The following is a 21,333-nucleotide window of genomic DNA, read 5'->3' as shown; positions in this document are numbered from 1 at the left end:
TCGATATCGGGAATACAGCAAGAATACTTGCTTTCAAATCAATGTATTCTTTAATTATAACATCGCATAATTTGTGAAATCGCACTTTAAATAAATATTGCATATAAAAGTATGAATACAAATAACTTTATACATGTAACGGAATCTGTGCAGGTTCCTTTCGAATTCGCCTAATCCTGAGAGCACGCATCAGCGCTATTCATCGTCAGAGCGTTCGTCTCTTCAAGTCTCTTCTAGCGGTTCCGAGCAAAACCGACGTCTCTATACTGACAGAGGTGTCGAGACAGTTTGTCAGAAGTATTCCGATCGGTCCATTGGTTCACCGGCATCCGCCGACTTCGGTCGGTATTCCGGTTTCCCGGAAGTCACCAATCAGACGCGATACGTGTCCAGCAACGACCGCTTCAACGATCTCACCCTGCAGCGTTGCGGTCAATCGCGGTCAACCGATCGATTTTCTAGCGATCGATACTTGGCTGGATCGTCACCCGCGCACGACGGCAGACTCTCCAGTGCCGAGACACCACACTATATTGTCTCCTCTACCGAACGTCTGCTGGCGCCGACGTCCTCCTCGCCGTCCTCCTCCTCGGAAACCGGTAAATATTATATATTGCAACTCTCTCATAGAAAATGTAAAAGGCTAAGAAGGTTTAACTTGGCGTCAATCTCAACTTCCTCAGTTTTAAAAATGCACTTTTGTTTCATGCTTAGACCACTATCTATGTATAGGCATTACCTACTCAAACATTTAAATTATATCAGATTTACGCTTTGCGAATCACTTTTCGAATTACCACAAATATTTGTTTCGCAAATCTTTGATTAACAATACTAGTATTTTAGTTAGCAAAATACGAAGTTAGTAGAATATTATAATAGAATTTAGTTAATAGAATATTACGATCTTTTTTTTAACGAGACTTTTGATCAAAATTCCTTTTCTTGCAAGAAATAATACTCGCAAATATTAGTCTGAAAAAGTAATAAATTATATGTTTGTAAAGCTAATATTAATTTTTACGTGAAGAGTATCAGTCTTGTTGCGATTGAGATATATTACTATCGATAATTTAATAACTTCTCAACATCGACATACAAACATTTTTTACAATTAATTACTTTACAAGCAATATATCAATTCTTTTTCTAAAATTCAGGCACTAGATACCATTCGCCCTACACAACCACCGGCACCCAATCATCGACACCTAATGAGCGCTTTGCGTCAATATCCCCGACGCCCGAAGCATCGTCAAACGTTCACCGTGCTGTCGGTGGAGGATATCAGAACACGAAGAGCACCGTCGACAAATATCTGGTCTCAAAGTCAGTTCAGAGCTACGATCGTTACTCAGTCGGCGGCCAGAACGATCATCAGTACAGCCAAGACCGATACTTCGCTTCGAGCGGTGGCGCTGACCGATTTCAGACTTCCGCCAGTGCTGATCGCTTTCATACTCCTGCTGATCGCTACTCGCCAGCGCGCAGCAGCGCCGACAAGTATCTGTCCCTGCCGAAGCCTAAGGACAGGTACACTGGCCGCATAACACCCATCTCCTGCGCCTCTGCTGTTGCGACGTCGTCCTCCGATCGCACCTACAGCTCCTCCAGCGTGAGCTACGTGCCCCCAACCGCGCACACCCCCGTCGAACGATATGTGCCCCAACCACCCCCCGAAGTGCTCTATCCAGACAGGTAAGGATGGATGAAAAAATTGCGGTTTAAAGACGTCTTCTCTTTATATATTTCGCTTTATTTTTTAATCTCTGATATATGATATGATTTTATTATAAATTGTTAATATTATAAAATAATCGAGATTAAAGAAGAATCCTATATTGGTGTAGAATTCTATACGTAGGATTATGAAAATTGTTACATTATGCTGCCGTGGAAGAATATCTTCGCGTTTTGGATTGCCTATCATGGTCAGATTTCATTACTTCAGTAGAAATTGCTTAACTGGACGATGAACGATAACATCGCGTGATAAACGACGATAATTTACATGCGATTTATGTCAATCCATTTGTCGACGGATATGATTTATCCTCAATTAAAAGCTCGTAAATCGAATTCTCACGATCTATTTCTGATCAAATGGAATTTCAATGTCTGATTTCTACGATTGTCCAGGTACGTGGACAGGTACGTACCACCCGCGGCGCACACACCGACTGATCGATACGTGCCCGCCAGCGATCCAGGCGATCCATACATGCGTCGCGACCTTGGCTTTCATCACCATTACCGGCTACCGCCGCCCGCCGGTTATCCGTACCAGACGCATTTCCGGTTCCGCGGGTTCGCGTACACCACGTCCGGTCGATTGGGCGGCAGTCCCGGGTCCAGCAGTTCCAGCAGCACGACGTCCAATCAGCGCGAGACGTTTGCGACGTCGCCATTGTTGAGGCCCAAAGTGCGTGCGTCCGCGGTCGAATTCGGTGCCGCCGTCGCCGCCACCGTTGGTGGGGTGACAACCACTACGACAGCCGGTGTCAACCGTCATGCGTGCGCGAACTCGGTCGGCTGTTGCGGAGACGCGTCCACCAATGCTAGAGCCTGCTGCCAGATGAGGAGGTCCCTGCCACCTGGAACGCTTCCGGCGATATCTACGCAGACTTCGTCGTGGTGAGTACTTGTGTGAAATTATACTATTATAATTAAAATATATTATAATTACGTAAAGTATAATTAGAATCGTTGAAAATATAATTATCAAATAAAAAATTATCACAAATTAGAAAGGAAAGATATCCCTCTAGGTTTTTTTAATTTTATAAGTCAGAGAATAATATATATGAATATAATAATATGATAATACATAGAATATGTAATATTCTAAATAATAATTTATTAATAAATAAAATAATCTATTATAAAATTTGGTTAAATGTACATATTGCACATAAAATACATAAAATATTGTTTGCAAGCGAAAGCGATAGTTTGTGTTGAGAGCTTGCGCGTGTAACCTGGGGATTATTATAGAAACCGAAGAGGTAGCTTCGGAGATGCATATGCGCACGTGTAATAACACGTCGGTATAATAAAGCTCGTGAAGTAGAATGGAACAACGCCTTAATTTAATCGAGGGATAAATGTTATTTATGGGGGTGACCATTAAGAGATTTTGGTCTAACAGCACCTTTTTCACTTCCTTCTTGAATTTGATCGCTGGCTATTCCTCTAAACAAAAATAATTATTAATTAATATTACTGTCCTTAGTCTAAACAAAAATATTCAAAATATTGGTACCTTAGAAATTGCATTAAAATTTTATAATCTGTCGCCTATAATATTTAAATAAAAAATTCTAAAAGCGCTTAAAAGTTTCTGTTGTAAGAATATGAATGAATTATTTTCGAAAAACGTGAACGATTATCTCTGGATATGATTTTCCCAAAATTGATCTTTGTGCAATTGGTGCATTTCCGCAGTGCGTCGCTTAATTCAAATTTCATTCGAAATAATCTAGATAGCTCCTCAGTACGATCTGCTCGCAGGAGCAAGAGCGGATGGTCCAGAATGAAAGGAAGTAGGGGTAGACGAATGACCCGGTAGTCGTAAGGGAAGCGTCCGGGCATTGTCTTGCATTAGCGACGACAATGTTCCACGAACCGCTGGTAACTTCGGTAATTATGTCGTGCTCGCGAGTTTAACTGGCCTCGTCGCACGAAATTGCAATCTGACGCCGGCCGTCGCCATGTCAGCTTCAATTAACGATTTTCTCCTTGTTGTCTTCATTTTGCCGTTGTTGTTTCTCCTCGCACTCATCTCTCTCGTTTTTAATAATTGCGATGACAAAAATTGCTGACGCGAGACTAAAATCATTTATAGAATAACACGTTAGATACTATATATAAATTTGTACATTTTCAGAAAATGTGTGTATAGATACAAGATGTACTAATTTTGTATTTATTATACAAATACTTTCTTAATCCAGCATCTTTTTACACAATGCATGTTAGAAGAGCATGCTGTATTTTTCTTTATTCAAAATGGCTTTCATTTACGGAGGCACATCACATGTAAATTGTATAATTATGAAAATCACGTAACGAGATATGTGCATATGTGTATATACAAAGAACTTGATTTTGTAGAATAAATCTCGGGTTGAAAGAGGAATGGACACATATTCTCGAGGATATCTCTCATTGCTTTTTGGGTTCCTTTCTTTAGGGTCCACCCCCGTGTTTTCTTCGGGAATAGATTTCGAAGGCGGAACTTGGGGAAACTACCCCTTCGTCTTTTGTCGTAAACTCGGAACAATTCGTGCGCCTCTTGCCTGCGATCCTTTTAAGACTAAAACTATAAAAGGTGGTTCTAGATGGAGGAAGTTTGACGATTGGTACGGTGGAAGTAGAGCAAATAAATTAGAGTTTAAAACAGCAGAATGGCGGAAGGAACTGGCGGTAAAATTAATATCATTTTTATATACACATTTCTGTACAAGTTAATGCAGCAGATCGCGAGAAACGTCGAAATAATGTCTGGCATAATCCTTAGGCGAATGGAGAATATTTATTTCCATCATTATGCGTAATGCATTGTGAACAGTCGTGTAATAAATAAAATTTACGCGAATCTACTCTCGACTTCGCGCAGATTGCATAATAATGCATTAGATAATGCAATTGTAACCCGCTGGTTTAGAGGCTTTTAGCGAAATCTGCGTGAACCACGAAATCCTATTAGATCCCATCATCACCTATATCCTCTTAAAATATTGTTGCTCATGCATTACCTCACGTGCAAAATCGATTATTGCCAAAATATATAATAGCAAGGAGACAGTTGCAATTTGCGGAAAACTATCTTTCTCTATCTCTCTCTCTGAACAATCTATGGAAATTATTATAAAATTTTTATGTCAAATATTCATAATCACGTATGTAAATACGTTGCTCCAAAACCGTTTAACCGGAAAATCTTATCGTTTTCTTATGAAACACATATGGATTATTGTTTACTTTTCAGTTTTCGGCAAATTTTCGTGTTTTATAATTTTTTGAAATATTTTTATCTTATGTTGTGATAAAACTGTGTGTTTATTGAATGTTTTACATAGGAGATATATTTATGAGAATAAAATAATCAAGCGGTTAATTGGAAGGATAATGTTTCTTCTTAACGATTCTGTTAACAATCGCTGGTTTTAATTAGCAGATTTAATTAACGCGGTGCTGTAGAAAGATAAATTAACTTACCGCGTGTAAGAATTGCAATACGCATAATTTATAATTTAATAAAAATGCTGAACTTACGCTGCTGAATCAGCTTACATAAAATAAATTCGTCTTTTTTCGTTTAATTTTGTGACATTAATTTATTTCTTAACAATTTACCTAAAACTTTCAGCAATAAGAGTCCGTATAAAAATGATTTTACGAATCACTATCGTGCTTACGTTGAGTAAACGTTCTAATCTCTTCAGCAAGTGAAAGGCGAGCCTTCAAACTCGCGCACGCGCACGCGTATGAGAATAGTCTTTTCTTCTACTTTTATATTGCGTCTACATGTATATGCTGAACATATACTATAGATGTACATATGCGCGCAGACATGGTATAATGTGTCTTTTTCTAGAAAACGTTCGAATTGCGTAAGAAGTCTTCGTTAGTCAGCAATCTTTTTTTTTCTCCGTCATTGCCTTTCCTCTCCTCTCATCTCCCTTCTCATCTTTCTCGTTCTATCTTTATATTTCTCTTCTTTTCTTGCTCCTGTCCCCATATTTTACCCACGTCGCTTCTCTTTCTTCCTCCTCCTCATCTCACATTCTCCTCTTTCTTCTCTCTTCCCCTTAACTTTTTGGCTCAGACCAAGAAGTTCTTTCTTCTCCTCCTTCCTCATCTGGCTCTCGTTTTTCCGCAATTTCCCTCTATTTTCTTGGCCAGGTTCTTTCTTCTATCGACTTGCAGACAGTGGGTCGTGATTCTCCGTTGGTAACAGACTCCTACCATTTCTAGCGGGACTTGTTGACGCCCAACAGCTGACGGCCACCACAGCCACGTGCGACGTGACGCGGCGCATGCGTCTGTTCAGTGCACGGCATATCTTTGTTTGCGAAGCATCTGCTGGAACTCGTCCTAAGATATTATTTAAATATTTTTACTATAGAAATCCCGTAACCTTTTTATCTCACAGTGATGTACCGTGAAATATAGTGAACGACAAACGGTTGGAGTATTGTAACAAAGTGTGCATTGTAACAAAGTGAAAGATTAAAATGAAAAGTAGTGCAAAAATTAAAAGCCGGATTGGATAGACAGCAACATTTACTTGATTAATTAACAAAATTAATTAACAAAAATCGCATATAATTTAAATATAAAATTGAATATAAAATATTATCGCGGAGAGGATGTAACTTATTTTTTTCTTTGTGTAAAAATAATACTTTTTAATGCAGCAGAATACATAAATTCCGTTTGTAATTGTTCTTAAACGTTTGATTACGTATAAAACACAAAGAGGTAATTAATAATGCATTAAATATAATATTATAATTGCAAAACTGTGAAGTGACACATGAAATCAATCGCGTTTAAAAGTAATACTTTAATGCAATAGAATATGTAAATTCCGTTTATATCCGTTTTTAGATGTTTGATGTATGAATTAACGCAAGGAGGTAATTAATAATGCACCAAACGTATAATATTATAATTGCAAAACTGTGAAGTGATGCGTGAAATAAATTGCAGTGTTAATCGATATCTCCAGCGGAAGCTATCTTATCAATATGTCAACATTTCAATATGATATCTTCGACACATTATCACTTGTGGAATAAGAATTTAGCAATTTATGATTTGCTGAAGTAATGTAGTGACATGCATCGTGTTGAATTTGCCAACGCATACTTGCTATTAGAGTCGCAAGTCCCGCTTTGCTGACGTCATCCTGATCGTGATGTAAGTCTAAAAGAAAATCCGTAAAATACTATTGTCGCATAAATTTGACTTACATAATCTAATAATTTATGTTCTTAAATAACTGCTAACTAATATATGAAATATTATTAATCCAACTGTTGAATAAATCAACTTTTATTGCAAGAATAATTATCGATATACGTAGATTGATATTACGTCGTTATTCTTATGTTATTATGCAACTTTGTTACACGTTGTGTTTGTTCTATTATATTTTCGTTCATATTCTTTTCTTACATTAATATGATATTTTTCTAAAATTGCTAAATCGTTGGTTAAAGAAGAATAGCTAGCTTTATCGGAGACATAAATTTATCTACCTACGTATTATATATCCGTAAACCTCAGTGCGCCCCTTGGCTACTATCCTCTGTTGCTATTATCAAAGCGATGAATGCCATTATTTCCGAGCTGCCTTAAGCGCTCGTTTTCATAGTCAATGCTTATTGATTTTAACTTCGAAATGCACGCGACGAGAGTAAAGGGGGATGGCAGGATCGGTGGCTCTAATTGGATTAAAATTTCATCGACTGATGCACCCCTACAGTGACTCTTTCATGACAATAAGCCGGGTTTTTGCCATAGATCGCAGTATAATGACTCTTAAACGCCATGAAACTGCAAAGAGTAATATGAAAAATGATCGATAGGTTGAATTTTCAAGCAAAATTTATGCAAAATGAACGGCAAATAACATATATCGGAAATTAAATATTAAATAGATTAAAATATCAAATATAATTTGTAACAAATTTTCATAAAATGGTCTAATTACTATATGAGCGATATATAACTAATTACTAACTAATATCCTGTAGTGAATCAATAATTCATAACGAATACTTGTCGTAAATTCGTTAAATTGTTCGCGAATACTCCATATGAAATCCAAATGAATAATTCATCCTAATGAATATTGAGAATTAAATAATAAAATATTTTAACAAACTTGGTGAACGGTTCATGTACATAGTTACATATATAATAGTATAGTTATAAATATATGTATAAATAGTTGCTACCTAATTCAAATTATTCTAACATAATATTAGGAATTATTATAATTATAGATCAAAACAGTTAATGATAGAATAATTAACAGATAAAATAGCAAGCAAAAATAAATAGCAAGAAAATTTAGCAAGCAAATAAGTTGCAAGTTAAGGGGATTGTAACTGAAAACATTGGAAGTTAAAGCGGAATACATACGCCATTCTTGCAAGAAACTTTATAGTCGGCGACTAATTATTGAATTCCATTAGTGCGAAACTATGCAAGCGACGCATGGTATCTGTGGATACGACCACACTCTCGCTCCGAAAGTCACATTCTCACGTGATTGTGGTCCGAATCGCAGATCGCGATTCGATTCTTCGCCAGGATAGTATCTGTTGGAAACATAGTATGTATAAAGTCACGTGGATATTCTGACATTCTCTGAAATCCCAATATAGATAAATGTAAAAATGGATAAAAAAGATAAAAAAATAGAATAGTTGATATAAAATAAATATATGAGATATTTCTATATTACTATAAATATTTATTTTACAAAGAGCTTGCAAGGGACCTTAATATTCGATAATTTCACCTTCTTCGCGTTACTTTTACTTCACAGCAGAGAAACTACTAAGAAAATGTGTGTTTAGAATGGCCGAAAGCACAGGAGAAGAGAGATTTAATCCCCTCTCGAAACACATTCTTCGTATTTTGCCCTTTCCAGAGAACCTTAATGGATCGGGGGGTTGTTTTACGTCATGGCCGAGAGCTGTTTTTCGAGAGGATACGCCCACTACTATCCTTGTTTACGACAGTGTTCGATACTATTTGATGATTATCGCAAATTCGACAATTTTGTGACCTACTTAAACGATCGCCAAATTCGAAACACATGCCGCTGTATTTAATGTTCTCTTCAACTTTTAACATACGTAACTTTTCACTTGTACGTGACTAATCGCACGGTAGAACTGCTTCACGGACTACTTCACGTTTGCGAATAATCGATGAGTCACATCTCGCAAAATATCTTTGTGTACGGCTACATACCGGAAAGCATTGATACGCATCAGATACGTCCGACTGAACAAAGCGCAGGGCGCCTCGAAAGGATTAAAGTGCTAAAGGAAACGGGGATTCTCGCAGGACAAGTCGTCCTAAGGGAAAGTTCGCCGGATGAAGCGGAATCCGAAAGCAGACTCCGAAAGCACGCGGCGCGGACAGCAAACTGTCCCTTAAATATTCATTCGCTATTGCTATATTTAAGCGCGACGAGTGAGGGAGAAGGAGCCGGTATGGAAAACTCCGGGGAGCGTTGAGACTTGACGAACTTCCTTCGGAGGTTCCCGCAGGAGATCCCTCCGGTCTTCCCTTTTATCCGACACCCCGGGTACAAGGTCTATAACTTCATAATTCACCTTCGCCGTTGATAAAGTGAATATGTACTACTTAGGTACAATGTATCTTGGGAGAAAGTGTAGATATCTCGCACTTTCTGCTCATGGATTGCGGCATCGATCTTGAGACAGAATTGAAATCGACTTGTTTGTATGCTTGACTCAATATTTTACGTTAGGCAATAAGCGAGGGTCTAAGTGAAGATTTCTTCGCAAAGAGATACTTCTCGACATGAAGAAAATTCCTTTGTGTACACAGTTCTCGTTTCTTTGTTTCTCCGTCGCAAACGGCAGCGAGATGCTCGCGAGAATGATAATACTCCGTCAGGTAGGCAATGTTGGGCCCAATCTTGAGAATGACGGCAGCTTTTATTACGGGATTCCCCGACTTCATGAGCCCGGGCTCGTGCGCCGGTGGTATGGATTGGAATACCTGGCATTCTGGAGCAGAAGCTCGCAGATTCGCAAGCCCGCGCGAAAGCCAACGAACATTCGAGCGATGGCGATGTCTCCTCGAGTTCATTCTCGATATCGTCGTATCGTGCGATATCAATTTCCTACAAAAATAACTTTCGGCGGAAACAGCTTAGAGCGTATCTTATTTCTCCGATTATTATTATCAATTTTGGAAAACTAAATCTCTCGTAACATTAATGGTTTAATAATTGGGAGGAAAATTTATAAGGCGATATTATAAAATCAACGTATCGCCGTTTCAACGTGAATTGTATTGTCGCAAAATCATGGGACTGCAATATGATACCGTTGCAACCGAGATAGTACAACGTATCGTATCTAACTATATCGTTGCCAATATCGCGTTACCGCTGGCATCATTATAACGGACTAGAACGATTTCGTGCCAGCAGCGGCTTTAATCTCCAGTTGAAATTCATGCGGGCCGGACATTATTCACATCATTGCGGGTTTTGCGCGAGACGGCCTTTATTGCGTCGCGACGCACCTGCGCGAGTGCACATGAGCCATCTTGCATGAAACCGTGATGCATTGATCATGCAAGTAGTCAATATCTGGTGACAGACTAATCAGATCGGTCGAGTGCAGCGTCATTGCATTTATGCATATCAGTGTATCGGTCTTTGTATTTCCTGCATTATATTAGGCTATAATAATATCGATTATGTAAATCAAGACAATGGGACATGCAATTCTGTTTTTATTCCCAAAAAGGAAGAATTAATTAAAAAATTACAAATTTAAGATATAACTTCCTTTATGAGAAAAGCGATAAGATATTAATTATGTCTGATCTCTCTTTCTCTCTCTCTATATATATATTTTTTTTATAAATATATAATAGATAGTACCTATTGTTTCTAAAACAAGTATAATGACTCAAAGAATTTACATCGGTTCACTAAAGATATTCTAAAACCTCGTAACGAGGATAAAGTGGCGGTGTCCGTTGAGTTGTTCCGGCGTCTGTCACGCACTAACTGCGAATTTGAGTTTTATCGCAAATTGCGCGCAGTGTGCAAACTATGTTAAGCTAAACAGCATTTGAGATTGAATGCGTTTTGGAAATTAGGATCGATACAGAGTACGAGCGGTATAACGGCGATTGCCGCTGGCATTATATTAATTAATGGTGGCGCATTTATTACGAATGCCTGACGTTTACAATGGATCTTGCGTATGAGAAACTAATGCTATGCCACCGTTAATGTAACGCTCGCATGCGGGATAATTGAACGGGTGGATTCGGCTTTCGGGTAATCACTAATTATTCTGCATCCGCAACATTTAGTTGATAGTTTACAAAACTGACTTTCTGCCAAAAATTCTTATCCTTCTTTTAATAATAATTTTAAAAAAGAACAAATAGTTATCGATTGTTCCGTTTATAATGTAGATAATTTACTTTATAAAATATGAAATCTGTTAGTCACTCTGAATGTCATTTTGCTGTCAGATTTTGCAACATTTCGTAAGAATTAAGAACCTAATTGAGGTTTGCAGAGTAATTTAATAATTTTTCACAGATAATATTATTAATTTTTTTTTTATATAATTAAAGTATTATATATATATTCAGAAATAGTCTTCTAAAACAGTCCGAAAGACATCACTGCTCATTCAACAATTTTGCTTTACATTACTAAAAATTTGAAAATTCTTCCAAAAATTGTCAAACTTCTCTAACATTTGTATAATGTATGTAATTCTTCTAGATTCTCTAATATTATCCTGCAAACTCTTAACATGCGTACAAAACATCACTATCCATCGCAAGCATGCTGCTTCACATAATCGGAGATTTTTAAGTCCTCATTGCATCTTCAAATTGCCGCAGGATTAGCATTGAGAGTTTCTCGTGGGCTTCTTTGCTCCTTATCCAGAAAGACAAAACTCCCCCTATCTTAACAGCTCGCTGGTCGAGCGAATACTGACTAGTAACCGAGGAGCAAGTATCGAGCGGTGCGAGCACCGTGCCAACGCGACCACCGGAGACAGCCGAAGTGGCGCGAGCGTATGCGAAGCGGACTCTAGGTCAGGTCACGCGAGTCAATCGCCGAGGTCGTTAACATCGGGAGAGAGAGACAGAGAGACAGGCCTTAAGATGTGGGTGTACGTCGAGCGAACGAACGGCGAACGAACGGCGAACGCAAAAATAAGCTTATTCTGTAACTCTCGACGATGTATCATGTTTCGCGAACAAATCAGACGCAGGTCAGACGCAGGTGCAGCACCAGCGAGCGCTCCGTTTGCATTTTGTTGTGGCGTAAACATTTTCTGAATTTTAACAGCGCAAATTTGCATGCTCGCTGTTCATTTGTTATCGCAGCTCGTATGCGTTTGCTCGGGTATGCGCCCATGTTTGCGCGAAGCTGTATGTATGTCTTACACGCGCACGTGCACGCTACCCCCTTTGTACCCAAAGTGTACAGAGAGCAGCAATTTCGAAGCACTCCGACAGACTTTTTCAGTCTGTTCTATTTTAATACGTTCCCGCAAATTTCGCTTATCGTATTTAAAAAAATATGAGTTGTCATGCCGCTAGCAAAATTTTGTAGTTGCGGCTCAAAAGAGATGAGCACTTTAATGTGCCTGTACACGGCCCTTTTCAAGAAATTTTATTATCGCGGGGCAGAATAGCGTGCGGACAGATGCGATTTTTATTTCCGCGATGGTAAAACTTTTCCGCTCGCCGCTCTTTCGGCGCGCCGCGCCGTTAATTTCCAGTTTCAATTTTCGAGGCTGAATTATATCGGCTTCTTGTCCCCGCGTGCTGATGACAGAAAAAAAATGACGATCGTAATTCAAACAGAATTAAGTTTCTTTCGTTACCGACCGCTAATTCTCACCCCCGAGGTAACCAGACAGCTTCTGTTGCCTGGCGGGATCAACAATGGTGCGAATTCTGCCAGCTAGATTTAATTTCTTTTCTATTTGATTTAAGATACAATGTGTGCGGTAATTTTCAAATATCTTTTTTAAAATCTTCTTTATATGGGGGAAAATTAAATTTAGGCGGTCAGTTTCTTCAAAAGAGTTCATAAAAATATATCATTTTGTCCGTTTCACGCCCATAAACTCCCTTCAATATCAATTCAATGCATTCTTGAAAAAACGAATGCAATTAAATTTAGTTTCATGCATCTTTCCCTCAATTTTGTGGAATAAACTTTTTCTGCTTGTCTGAGCGTGTTACGTACGGACAATAAAGTACAAAATTGCACAAATGCGATTCCTTTAACATCTCGCAGTCGCGAAAAGGACTAAGCCCAAGTGAAAGCAATTGCTATTGTAACTTTTTTGTGTCGTTCATGCTTTTCTGACATCGCAAGCTCGATCGATTGTTCGGCGAAGCGAGTCTGGCGAAGTGGCTCTGATTAAGTGGCGCCATTAGGGGATGGTACTTGAAAAACGAACATAATCATTAGTAACCGAAGCAGTTTCCGGCGCTCTCCGTAATAACCGGCTTGCACGCGATCGTAATTATTATTTGCGGCTTATGTCGGCTCACTTTCAACGCGGATCGGCTTTAATCGAAATGGTGGCCTATCTACCCATCTTCCAGCCAGAATTAGCATTGTCTCTTCGTGACTCCAAAAAAGTTGAAAAACAAACGCATCTTGCATGGTAATACCATGCACAGTATTTTTCTAGTTCCTTTATTTATAGTGATATACTTATTATTATCATGTAATATTTATTTCTTGCCTATCGGAGACTCGAAAACGGCAATTAAAAATGAGAGTTGAACAGGCGATGAGAGTGAAGTACGTCTGTATCGCTGATGCACACGTGAAAGGCAATGTATAAAAGCTGCAGAATGGAGGCCACACCCTGCCTGGTAAGGTCGGCGGGATGTTTGGCGGTAGCGTGGTGGTGAGGAAAGGAAGAGGAGAAATGCGGCGAGAGGGAGGAAGGGCAGAGTAATATCTCGCGTTGTAAAATCCACCCGCGTGAAAAACAACCCGGCCATTGCTATACCATTTACTGCTTGATAGGTGGTAGCACGCTGTAAGCTCTGCCTTTTCTCCGCGAATGACATAGATGACCATCCCCTTCCTTCCCTTTTCTATATCATTTCATCTTTCTCTGTCCTTCCAGTCTCCGTCGCCTCCGATTCCTCTCCGACTAGTTTCTCGCGGTTTCTTTCAAGTCGTTTCTGGATGTTCGTTGACATCTAATAGTCCCTATTGGATTCCATTTGAATCTATCTTTTTTCATAGTCTAGTTTATCTTCCTTTTCATCTTCATTGCTGTTGCATGATTTATTTTTAAATCTACGTACAATTTATTTTATATTAATTTTTAATCTTTATTTATTAATTCTATAGTTTCTATTAATTTCAGTTTTTAGGTTTTTTTCAGTATTTTAGTTATTTTGATTTTTCTGACAATTCTTTATTTTTTCTGAATTTATTTTAATTTATAAGGTAATCTATTTGGTCTAGACTTCATTAGTTTCTTTGCCCTCCGAATCTTTCAATTCGTCGTAAATTTCTTTTCGCCATCTCGTTCTAGCAAATCGATTCCAATCTTTATCAAATTCTCAATCTCTTTCAATCAGAACTCTATTGTAGTTCCTATTAAACTTCCACTGGATCTTCCTTTTATTATCCAATCTGTTTTATTGACTAATCGTGCTCATTAATACGATGAATTCAGATCAGCCATTAAATTGAAGTTTTTTGTGTGACTATTATTGGGAAATGGATACAGGGATGATAAGTAAGAACATTGGGGATTATTATAAAACAAGACACGCGACGAGGAAGAAAGAGGATGGTAAATACAGTAAGAATGGTCCAGCTGGACTAGCTCTCGGAAAGTGCAGCCATTGTTGCTGTACCAAGGGGCGGCTAAAGCTAAAATAAGTGTTCTTAGAATTTCTCGGGGCCAACACTGAGAAAAAATGTAACTGGAACGCGCCAAGAGGGGTAAAAGCACTTGCAGCAATACGCCGTGTTCCCCTTAAATCAAATTAATTAACTCCTCCGGACCTTCCTTATAGCGCTGAAGTAAGATGTGGCCTGACGGAACTTGCCGGCTAAAATTTCTTACGTGTTTTAACGGCAAGTCCGATCTTTGTTTGCGCACGTAAATGAGCGATTTGCAGATTATCGCGAATAAATGTATCAAATTCCATTGTACTTTAATTATCTCGCAATTACTTTAATAGGGATTTTTTATCCTAACTTCTGTTATAATACACAGTTGAAAAATTTGTGTTAAATTTAACAGATATCACATGTCCCAAACGGTCCACATAAAGTTTTGTGTTAATTTAACATAATATGGATATGTTAAATGGTGACACTAATATTATGTTAATATTTTAACCCAAAATGAATACAAACTGCGAAGTAATTTGAAATAAATTTTGTGTAAAATCAACATATTTTTAATGATAAAATTAACTTGAAAAAAAGGTTTTACGTACATCTTTACTCTCAACATAGTTTTCTGTAAATTTTAACAGATACAACTTGTCACTAATAATACGGAACATATCTATTGTGTAAAAGTAAAAATAGGTGCACAATGTGTGATTTTTACACTTTTTTTTAGTTGTTTTACAAATTTAACACTTGAGTTGAATTAACACAACAGCAACATGTTAATTTAACACATGAATGTGTGAAATATTTAACACAAAAATGTTAACCGGCATATTTTTTAACAAGAAAACACAAATTTCCAACTGTGTATATTCACTTTAATGATAAATCCGCACTAAAATTCGCACGCACAAAATTGAAAAATATTTTTTACTTTACTGCAAAAATAATTAAAATTTCATGACAGTTAATTTAACTTTTTATAATGAAATGTTACGCGTATTTAACACACGTGTAAAACAAAGATGATATTTTCGGATAAATTTAATGTGGAACCTTCTGTCTGCTTTTCTTCTTATTTGTAACACATTTATTTGTCTATACAATTTATCATGGCCTGTGCATTAATCCGCGGTTGCGTCTTATCAAATCCAAAACAGGCTAATGAAATTGGGCGAGCGGACGCGTTACGACGTCCTTAATTTCCGACCGAGGTAACGCAGGGCGGCGGGACCAACGGAAACGAGATGCTGTTGAAACTTAAACACCCGGCTTATATAATACCTGAAAGTACAAAACGGTCTTGCCGCGTGTTACGTTCCTTCCGATTGAAATATTTCTTCGATGAAAATTTCCTTCGCTAAAAAGTTTCTGAATAATAGAAAAATTATTAACAAGTGGTACACAGAACGTTAAAAGTGGAATTTGTCTCTTTTTCCAATATTTTATTACATTTGAGAATTGTCGGATTTATTGGACTCTTGTTAATGCAATTAATCGTATATATGTAAATCAGAGGATAATGATAAAAAATATGCAGAATGTACGCCAACTATCAATTTTAAACATTAAATAAAAACCAATGGATTTATAATTACCAAATATGAAGTTCAAACCATTTTATTTTCAATGTTAATTGATGATTTTTATGAGTTATCATGAAAATAAACGAAGTAATTCAGTCATCTAAAATTTGAATAAAAATATATTAAAGAGTTGAAATATTTGTTGAATAATAGCGAGTGAAAGCTATAAAGTTTTGGAGCGTATCTGGAAAATTAGCGCTTAGAAATATTGCTTTTTGATGCGCTTCCGTGTGCATTCAGGTTGAACGAAAGCTGCAAGCTCGGCTACTCAATTCTATCTCTCTCTCATCTATTCATGAGACGGTTTCGTGACGCGACATTCTTTCAGTGAATTTCGCTTAGGCGCACCTTCTTCTTTTTTGTATCTGCGTTTGCATTCGGTTTAGAAGCAACGTTAATCGTTATTTTCTTCAATTCTATCGACGAAATGAATCGCCGCATATTGTAATATTTCCTGTGCTAAACGCTTTGTTTTTTGTTTGTTCCGAAATTTTAATAATCGCCGGCTTTTGCCAAATTTGCAATGTTTTATCTGACAGTAATAAGCACAAAGGTGCGTTTCTACCCTGTGAATGTCAAAGCTGCGCTTAAAAGCTTAAACCGGATAATCCCTTAATCGCATTTTTCATGCAATTTATTTTGAATTAGCTTTGTCAGATAAAAAAGGATTCGCAATTTTCTGGGGAAAAGATCTCCCGTGGAAATTACTAACATGGCACGTGCGTCCGATGCAAAACGACGATAGCGCATCTACGAAGGGGCGGCTTGCCATTAATTACCCCTGATGCACGCGATATTGACTCCCCCGGTGCTGCCTAAATGAATGCAAGCGAAGGATGCAGCTGCCGCCACCGAGAAAAATGTGACGTCGTGAAAATTCCCGGTGCAGTTTTCCTTTTTTGTTTGCACGAGTATAAATCATCTTGGCTGCTCAAACTGCGTCTTATGCCGCGTTCGCGTATCCGCGAAGTATCTTCCCGCGTGCGTGTGTCTTCATCGCGAATGAAATTTCGTACGAAGTAACAATGTATATATACCTAGTCATAATGGTCCCCCGAAAAATTCGCAATGAATAAAACAAAAGTTTCTCGAGAATTTAGCATCGCAGTTCCTCTCTACGATGAAGAGCACTCTCGATTTGTTTCAAGCGGAACTGAAAACGTCCGCACGGAAATTCCTTCAGTGCCAATAGCGCGGATGAAAATTCGCGGCTGCTTGAAAACGGAGATCGCGGATGCGAAAAAAATTAACGGATAAACACAATCACGCAGAAATGAAAAATTAAAAAAAAAGTTCCGCGCAACGACGAGAATAAAACCAAGCGCGAATATTTCGTGCTGCGAATGCCTTGTTACATTCGCGAATTAAAATCTACGCTGTTGTGACGATCAATATAGGCGAACAATAAACACGTATTTTCCCTTGGGTCTTCTCCGCCCTACTGCCCCACCCCCTCGGCTCTTTTGGAATAATCATTTTCCAAATTTTCTGTTAGGATCGCAGCAGAAAACACGATTTCCTCTTTCGCGTACAGAAACTTTTGCCATAAATTTCGCATGGAGCCAGGCGAAAGTAACGTCTTTTTTGTTTCCGGTTTCAGGCAACCATCGCCGAGTTCCGGTACGACGGGCACGTCGACGATATCGTCAACTACCGGCGAGGATGACGCGACGCAGAGCACCGGGATATATCCGGTGGGCGTCGCAGCAGCGTCATCGACTACGGCGATAGCAACGTCGGTGACGACAGCATCGACGACCATACCGCAAGCTACCTCCAGCGTCGCCATTGGTACCGGAAGTGTGAGCGTCGCCAGGAGCGTCTCCGCGCCGTGCGCCCCACGACCGGTCGTCCAGGTCAGCAGCTCGTCGGCGAGCGCCTCGGCGACACAACGGCCGAGACTGAGGAGGAATCAGAGCCGCACCGAGGCTATCCGGAAGTGAGTACGAGATGCATTTGGAGCATTACGACAGTACGATCTTATTCTTAGACAAGACATTTGAATAAATGTATAACATATTATTAATATAGATAATAATTATTTATTAATTATTAATTAATAAATAATTAATAAATTTATAATTAATAAATTATTATTAATAATAATTATAAATATAAATAACAATAAGATTGGTTAATTTTAATTGGCGAATTTCAATATAATTATCAAATCAATACAATGGTAAAAGCGGTCTTTACATTCTTTATCAATGCAGTAATTTTGTGTATAATATTATTAATTTTATTTTTAAAATTTGAGTTCATTTGTACGAATTTGATTAATTATGGAATCTTGTTAAATTTTGCAGCTACATCAGACGCGAGACGGCACAGTTCTTCGGGGTCGACGAGGAATCGGAGGCTTTGGAGAAGCAAAGATGGCTGGACCGACGGCGACGCATGGCATCGAGGAAGTACGGCGCGCTGGTAGCGGAACACCGGCCGCCGGATCCGGACATCACTAAGGACGTACCCGACACGAGTGAGACACCGGAAGTGAGTGCATTGCGCCTCTAAAGATACGAGCTACATGTGACGCAAATGTGATGACATACTCGATGATAATTGAGACGTTGAGACGTGTAATAGCAGGCTATAATGATCTGAGAAATACTATAATATATTGGTAGATTATATTCGAGATTTTTACATAAATTTTAATATCCACAGGGTGTCACGCTCAGACGATGGCAGCAACCAGTACGGAGGAAAGATTCAGTGGCGAGGATGACGCTATCGGGCCTTCATTACATCGTCGAAGTGAGTCTTTGTTTCATTTGTGCTATCTTTAATGTGTTAGTTGTATTGAAATCTTCCTTGATTATTTCTTGCTTTCGCAAAACATTATAATGTGTTTAACAAATTAGTTATTCGAAGATATCATTCATAGTAATGGAACAGCATTTCGTTATACAGATAATTTTACTAACAGTATCATAATTTTTAAATCTGTCAAACACATTATGGATTATGTATACGATTTATCATACTGTCTAATTTGTTTCTAATATAATTAATTAAAACTTTTGTTAATTACTCGATTCGTTAAATATCTTTTAATTGGACATATTTGAAACTTAAAGATTTAATTCCATTAATTTGGCTTGCTCGATCAATGATCCGTGTGCTTATAATCTTATCTTTTCTTTGTCAGCGTCTTCACAAAGTCTTGATAAATTCGATTAATCTACGGATGAATTTATCAGGCTTTGTAGACGAATCGCACGATGTAATTAGCCAGTCATGCGCTCTACCTTCGCTGAATTATGTTACATTAGCCTTAAAGTTTATATTAGCCAAAGTAGAGTAATTCCAGTCATAAAAGTGGCGCGACCCGCGCGCTCGTTGCTCCATTACGTAACTTTGGTTTTAGTTTATGTCAGAGGAGGGCTTATTTCCGGTCGCGCTAACTTTGCGCTCGCTGTGCAAAGATAAAATTTTACCTTCGAATAACCCAGCTATTTTATAATTTGCGCGATTATTTTGCTGTTTATTTTAAATTGTACTGTTTATATGATATTTGGCGAAAATAGCTGAATAATGATGCTTCTGCAAATTGGATGAAACTGTTGGATTAGTTTTATCCAACAGTTTCTTTCTTTCTTCAGTTTTCTTCAGCTATCGTCTAACATTATATAATAGTCTTTACTGTATGCAGTTAAATAACGTATAGATAATGATAAATTGATTTATTTAATAATTTAACAGTTGTCAAACTAATTTATTAATTTTCGATAAGATTTGTGTTTTAAGCGCTAAGTACTTTAATTGGCTATGTGAACGGCCACCGTATTACATGTAGGCATTGTGCAATGCTTCTCCCTGTACTGCAGGCTGTCGACCATATTTCAAAACTTACCACTTAACTCGAACAAGCAGGACAACACAGGGTAGCGTGTATCGTCCGAGAAATGTGTGTCTTTCACATACACGATGGCCCATTAAAATATTTTACGTACGAAGATATCATCGCTAGAAAATATCGCGTCGATTTCAAGTTTAACAGAATGGTTGCTTGCAACTAATTTTGTCGATTATGTAATCGACTGTTCAGAATTTGATTTTTCTTTTTCTCGACACTATAAAATTATTGTGTAAAGGTGCTTTTTCATGCTGACGCTCGACGCTCATTTTTAGCGTCAAAACAGGTCACGTGATCAAATCGCGCCAATAGTGCGCCAATAGATTCAGCGTCGAATTTCCAGCGTCGACGTTCCAGTGTCGACGTTCAACGCTGCTTTTCAGCGTCACATTAGCACGTGAATGTTAGGTTACAGTATTTACTGGTATATTTCTTAACACACTCATTAGAACTGAATTATTGTGTATAATATCATTTTCGTAATTAACATATCGTTTTTGATAATTAATAATGAAAATTTTTTATCTTTTCCATATTTCTTTCACTTTCGTTTTAATCAATTGACGCTGTTTTTTCTGCTACCTTGACGCTTGAAGCTGAAATCATTCGACTTCTTTTCTCTGACGCTAGCGTCAATGTGATGTCACGTGACGACGCTCGACGCTGCTTTTCAGCGTCTCATGAATTTGCACCTTAAGAACGAAATTTTGTAGAAATTTCTAAGTTTTGCAAATGTTTCATTTTATGCATACACGTACGTACATACACGTACACACATACATATCTGTTTACACTATTTAATGAGCATACATTATAATTATTCCAATTATATACGTATTATTCTAATTCTTTATTATTATAATATTAGAATTACAATATTATTATATTATAATACGAAAAAATTAATATTTAAAGCAACGTGCTAAGGTCGTTGCTTCGCCCTTTTTCAGCACCGCGAGAAATTCTTCCGCCAAAAATTCTTTGCGCCATTGTCGCTTACGAAAGTTTATCTTGCAAAGCTGTACCCCATTTTGCGATATCATATCTGCATATCTACATATCTACATAATAACCGTGTATAGAAGCACTCTGCGAAACGGTGCAGCTGCAGCAGATGCATGTGCACGCCTCCACGTTGCTGCATTCTGATTAAAGTAACACCGATGTTACTTAATAATGGGGTTTATTAGTTTCGCGCTAATAAATGGTCGCCGCTGTCTCCTTATTAC

General features: G+C 38.0%; 1 protein-coding gene and 1 long non-coding RNA gene across 6 annotated transcripts in view; one reads left to right on the top strand and one right to left on the bottom strand.

Moving 5' to 3' along the window:
* The window catches only part of LOC105279737 (inactive rhomboid protein 1), a 54,220-nt gene that overhangs the window by 23,173 nt on the left and 9,714 nt on the right, over positions 1-21,333 (top strand). For all 5 annotated transcript variants that reach the window (XM_011339718.3, XM_011339717.3, XM_026971541.1 and 2 more), the window contains exons 4-9: positions 154-599; positions 1,161-1,698; positions 2,140-2,634; positions 17,843-18,181; positions 18,552-18,738; positions 18,913-19,002. In XM_011339718.3, coding sequence (XP_011338020.2) covers positions 154-599; positions 1,161-1,698; positions 2,140-2,634; positions 17,843-18,181; positions 18,552-18,738; positions 18,913-19,002 — 2,095 coding nt within the window. The remainder of the gene's footprint in view (positions 1-153; positions 600-1,160; positions 1,699-2,139; positions 2,635-17,842; positions 18,182-18,551; positions 18,739-18,912; positions 19,003-21,333) is intronic.
* On the bottom strand, positions 5,769-14,152 carry LOC113562332. Its single transcript, XR_003406856.1, has 2 exons — positions 11,576-14,152; positions 5,769-8,336 (listed from the first exon to the last, which is right to left on the bottom strand). It is a non-coding gene; the product is annotated as an uncharacterized LOC113562332 (long non-coding RNA).

The sequence above is a fragment of the Ooceraea biroi genome, chromosome 7 (assembly GCF_003672135.1).
Source record: "Ooceraea biroi isolate clonal line C1 chromosome 7, Obir_v5.4, whole genome shotgun sequence".
Lineage (NCBI taxonomy): Eukaryota > Metazoa > Arthropoda > Insecta > Hymenoptera > Formicidae > Ooceraea > Ooceraea biroi.
The sequence above is the reverse complement of the archived record's forward strand: the minus strand, read 5'-3'. Positions and strand labels throughout refer to the sequence as shown.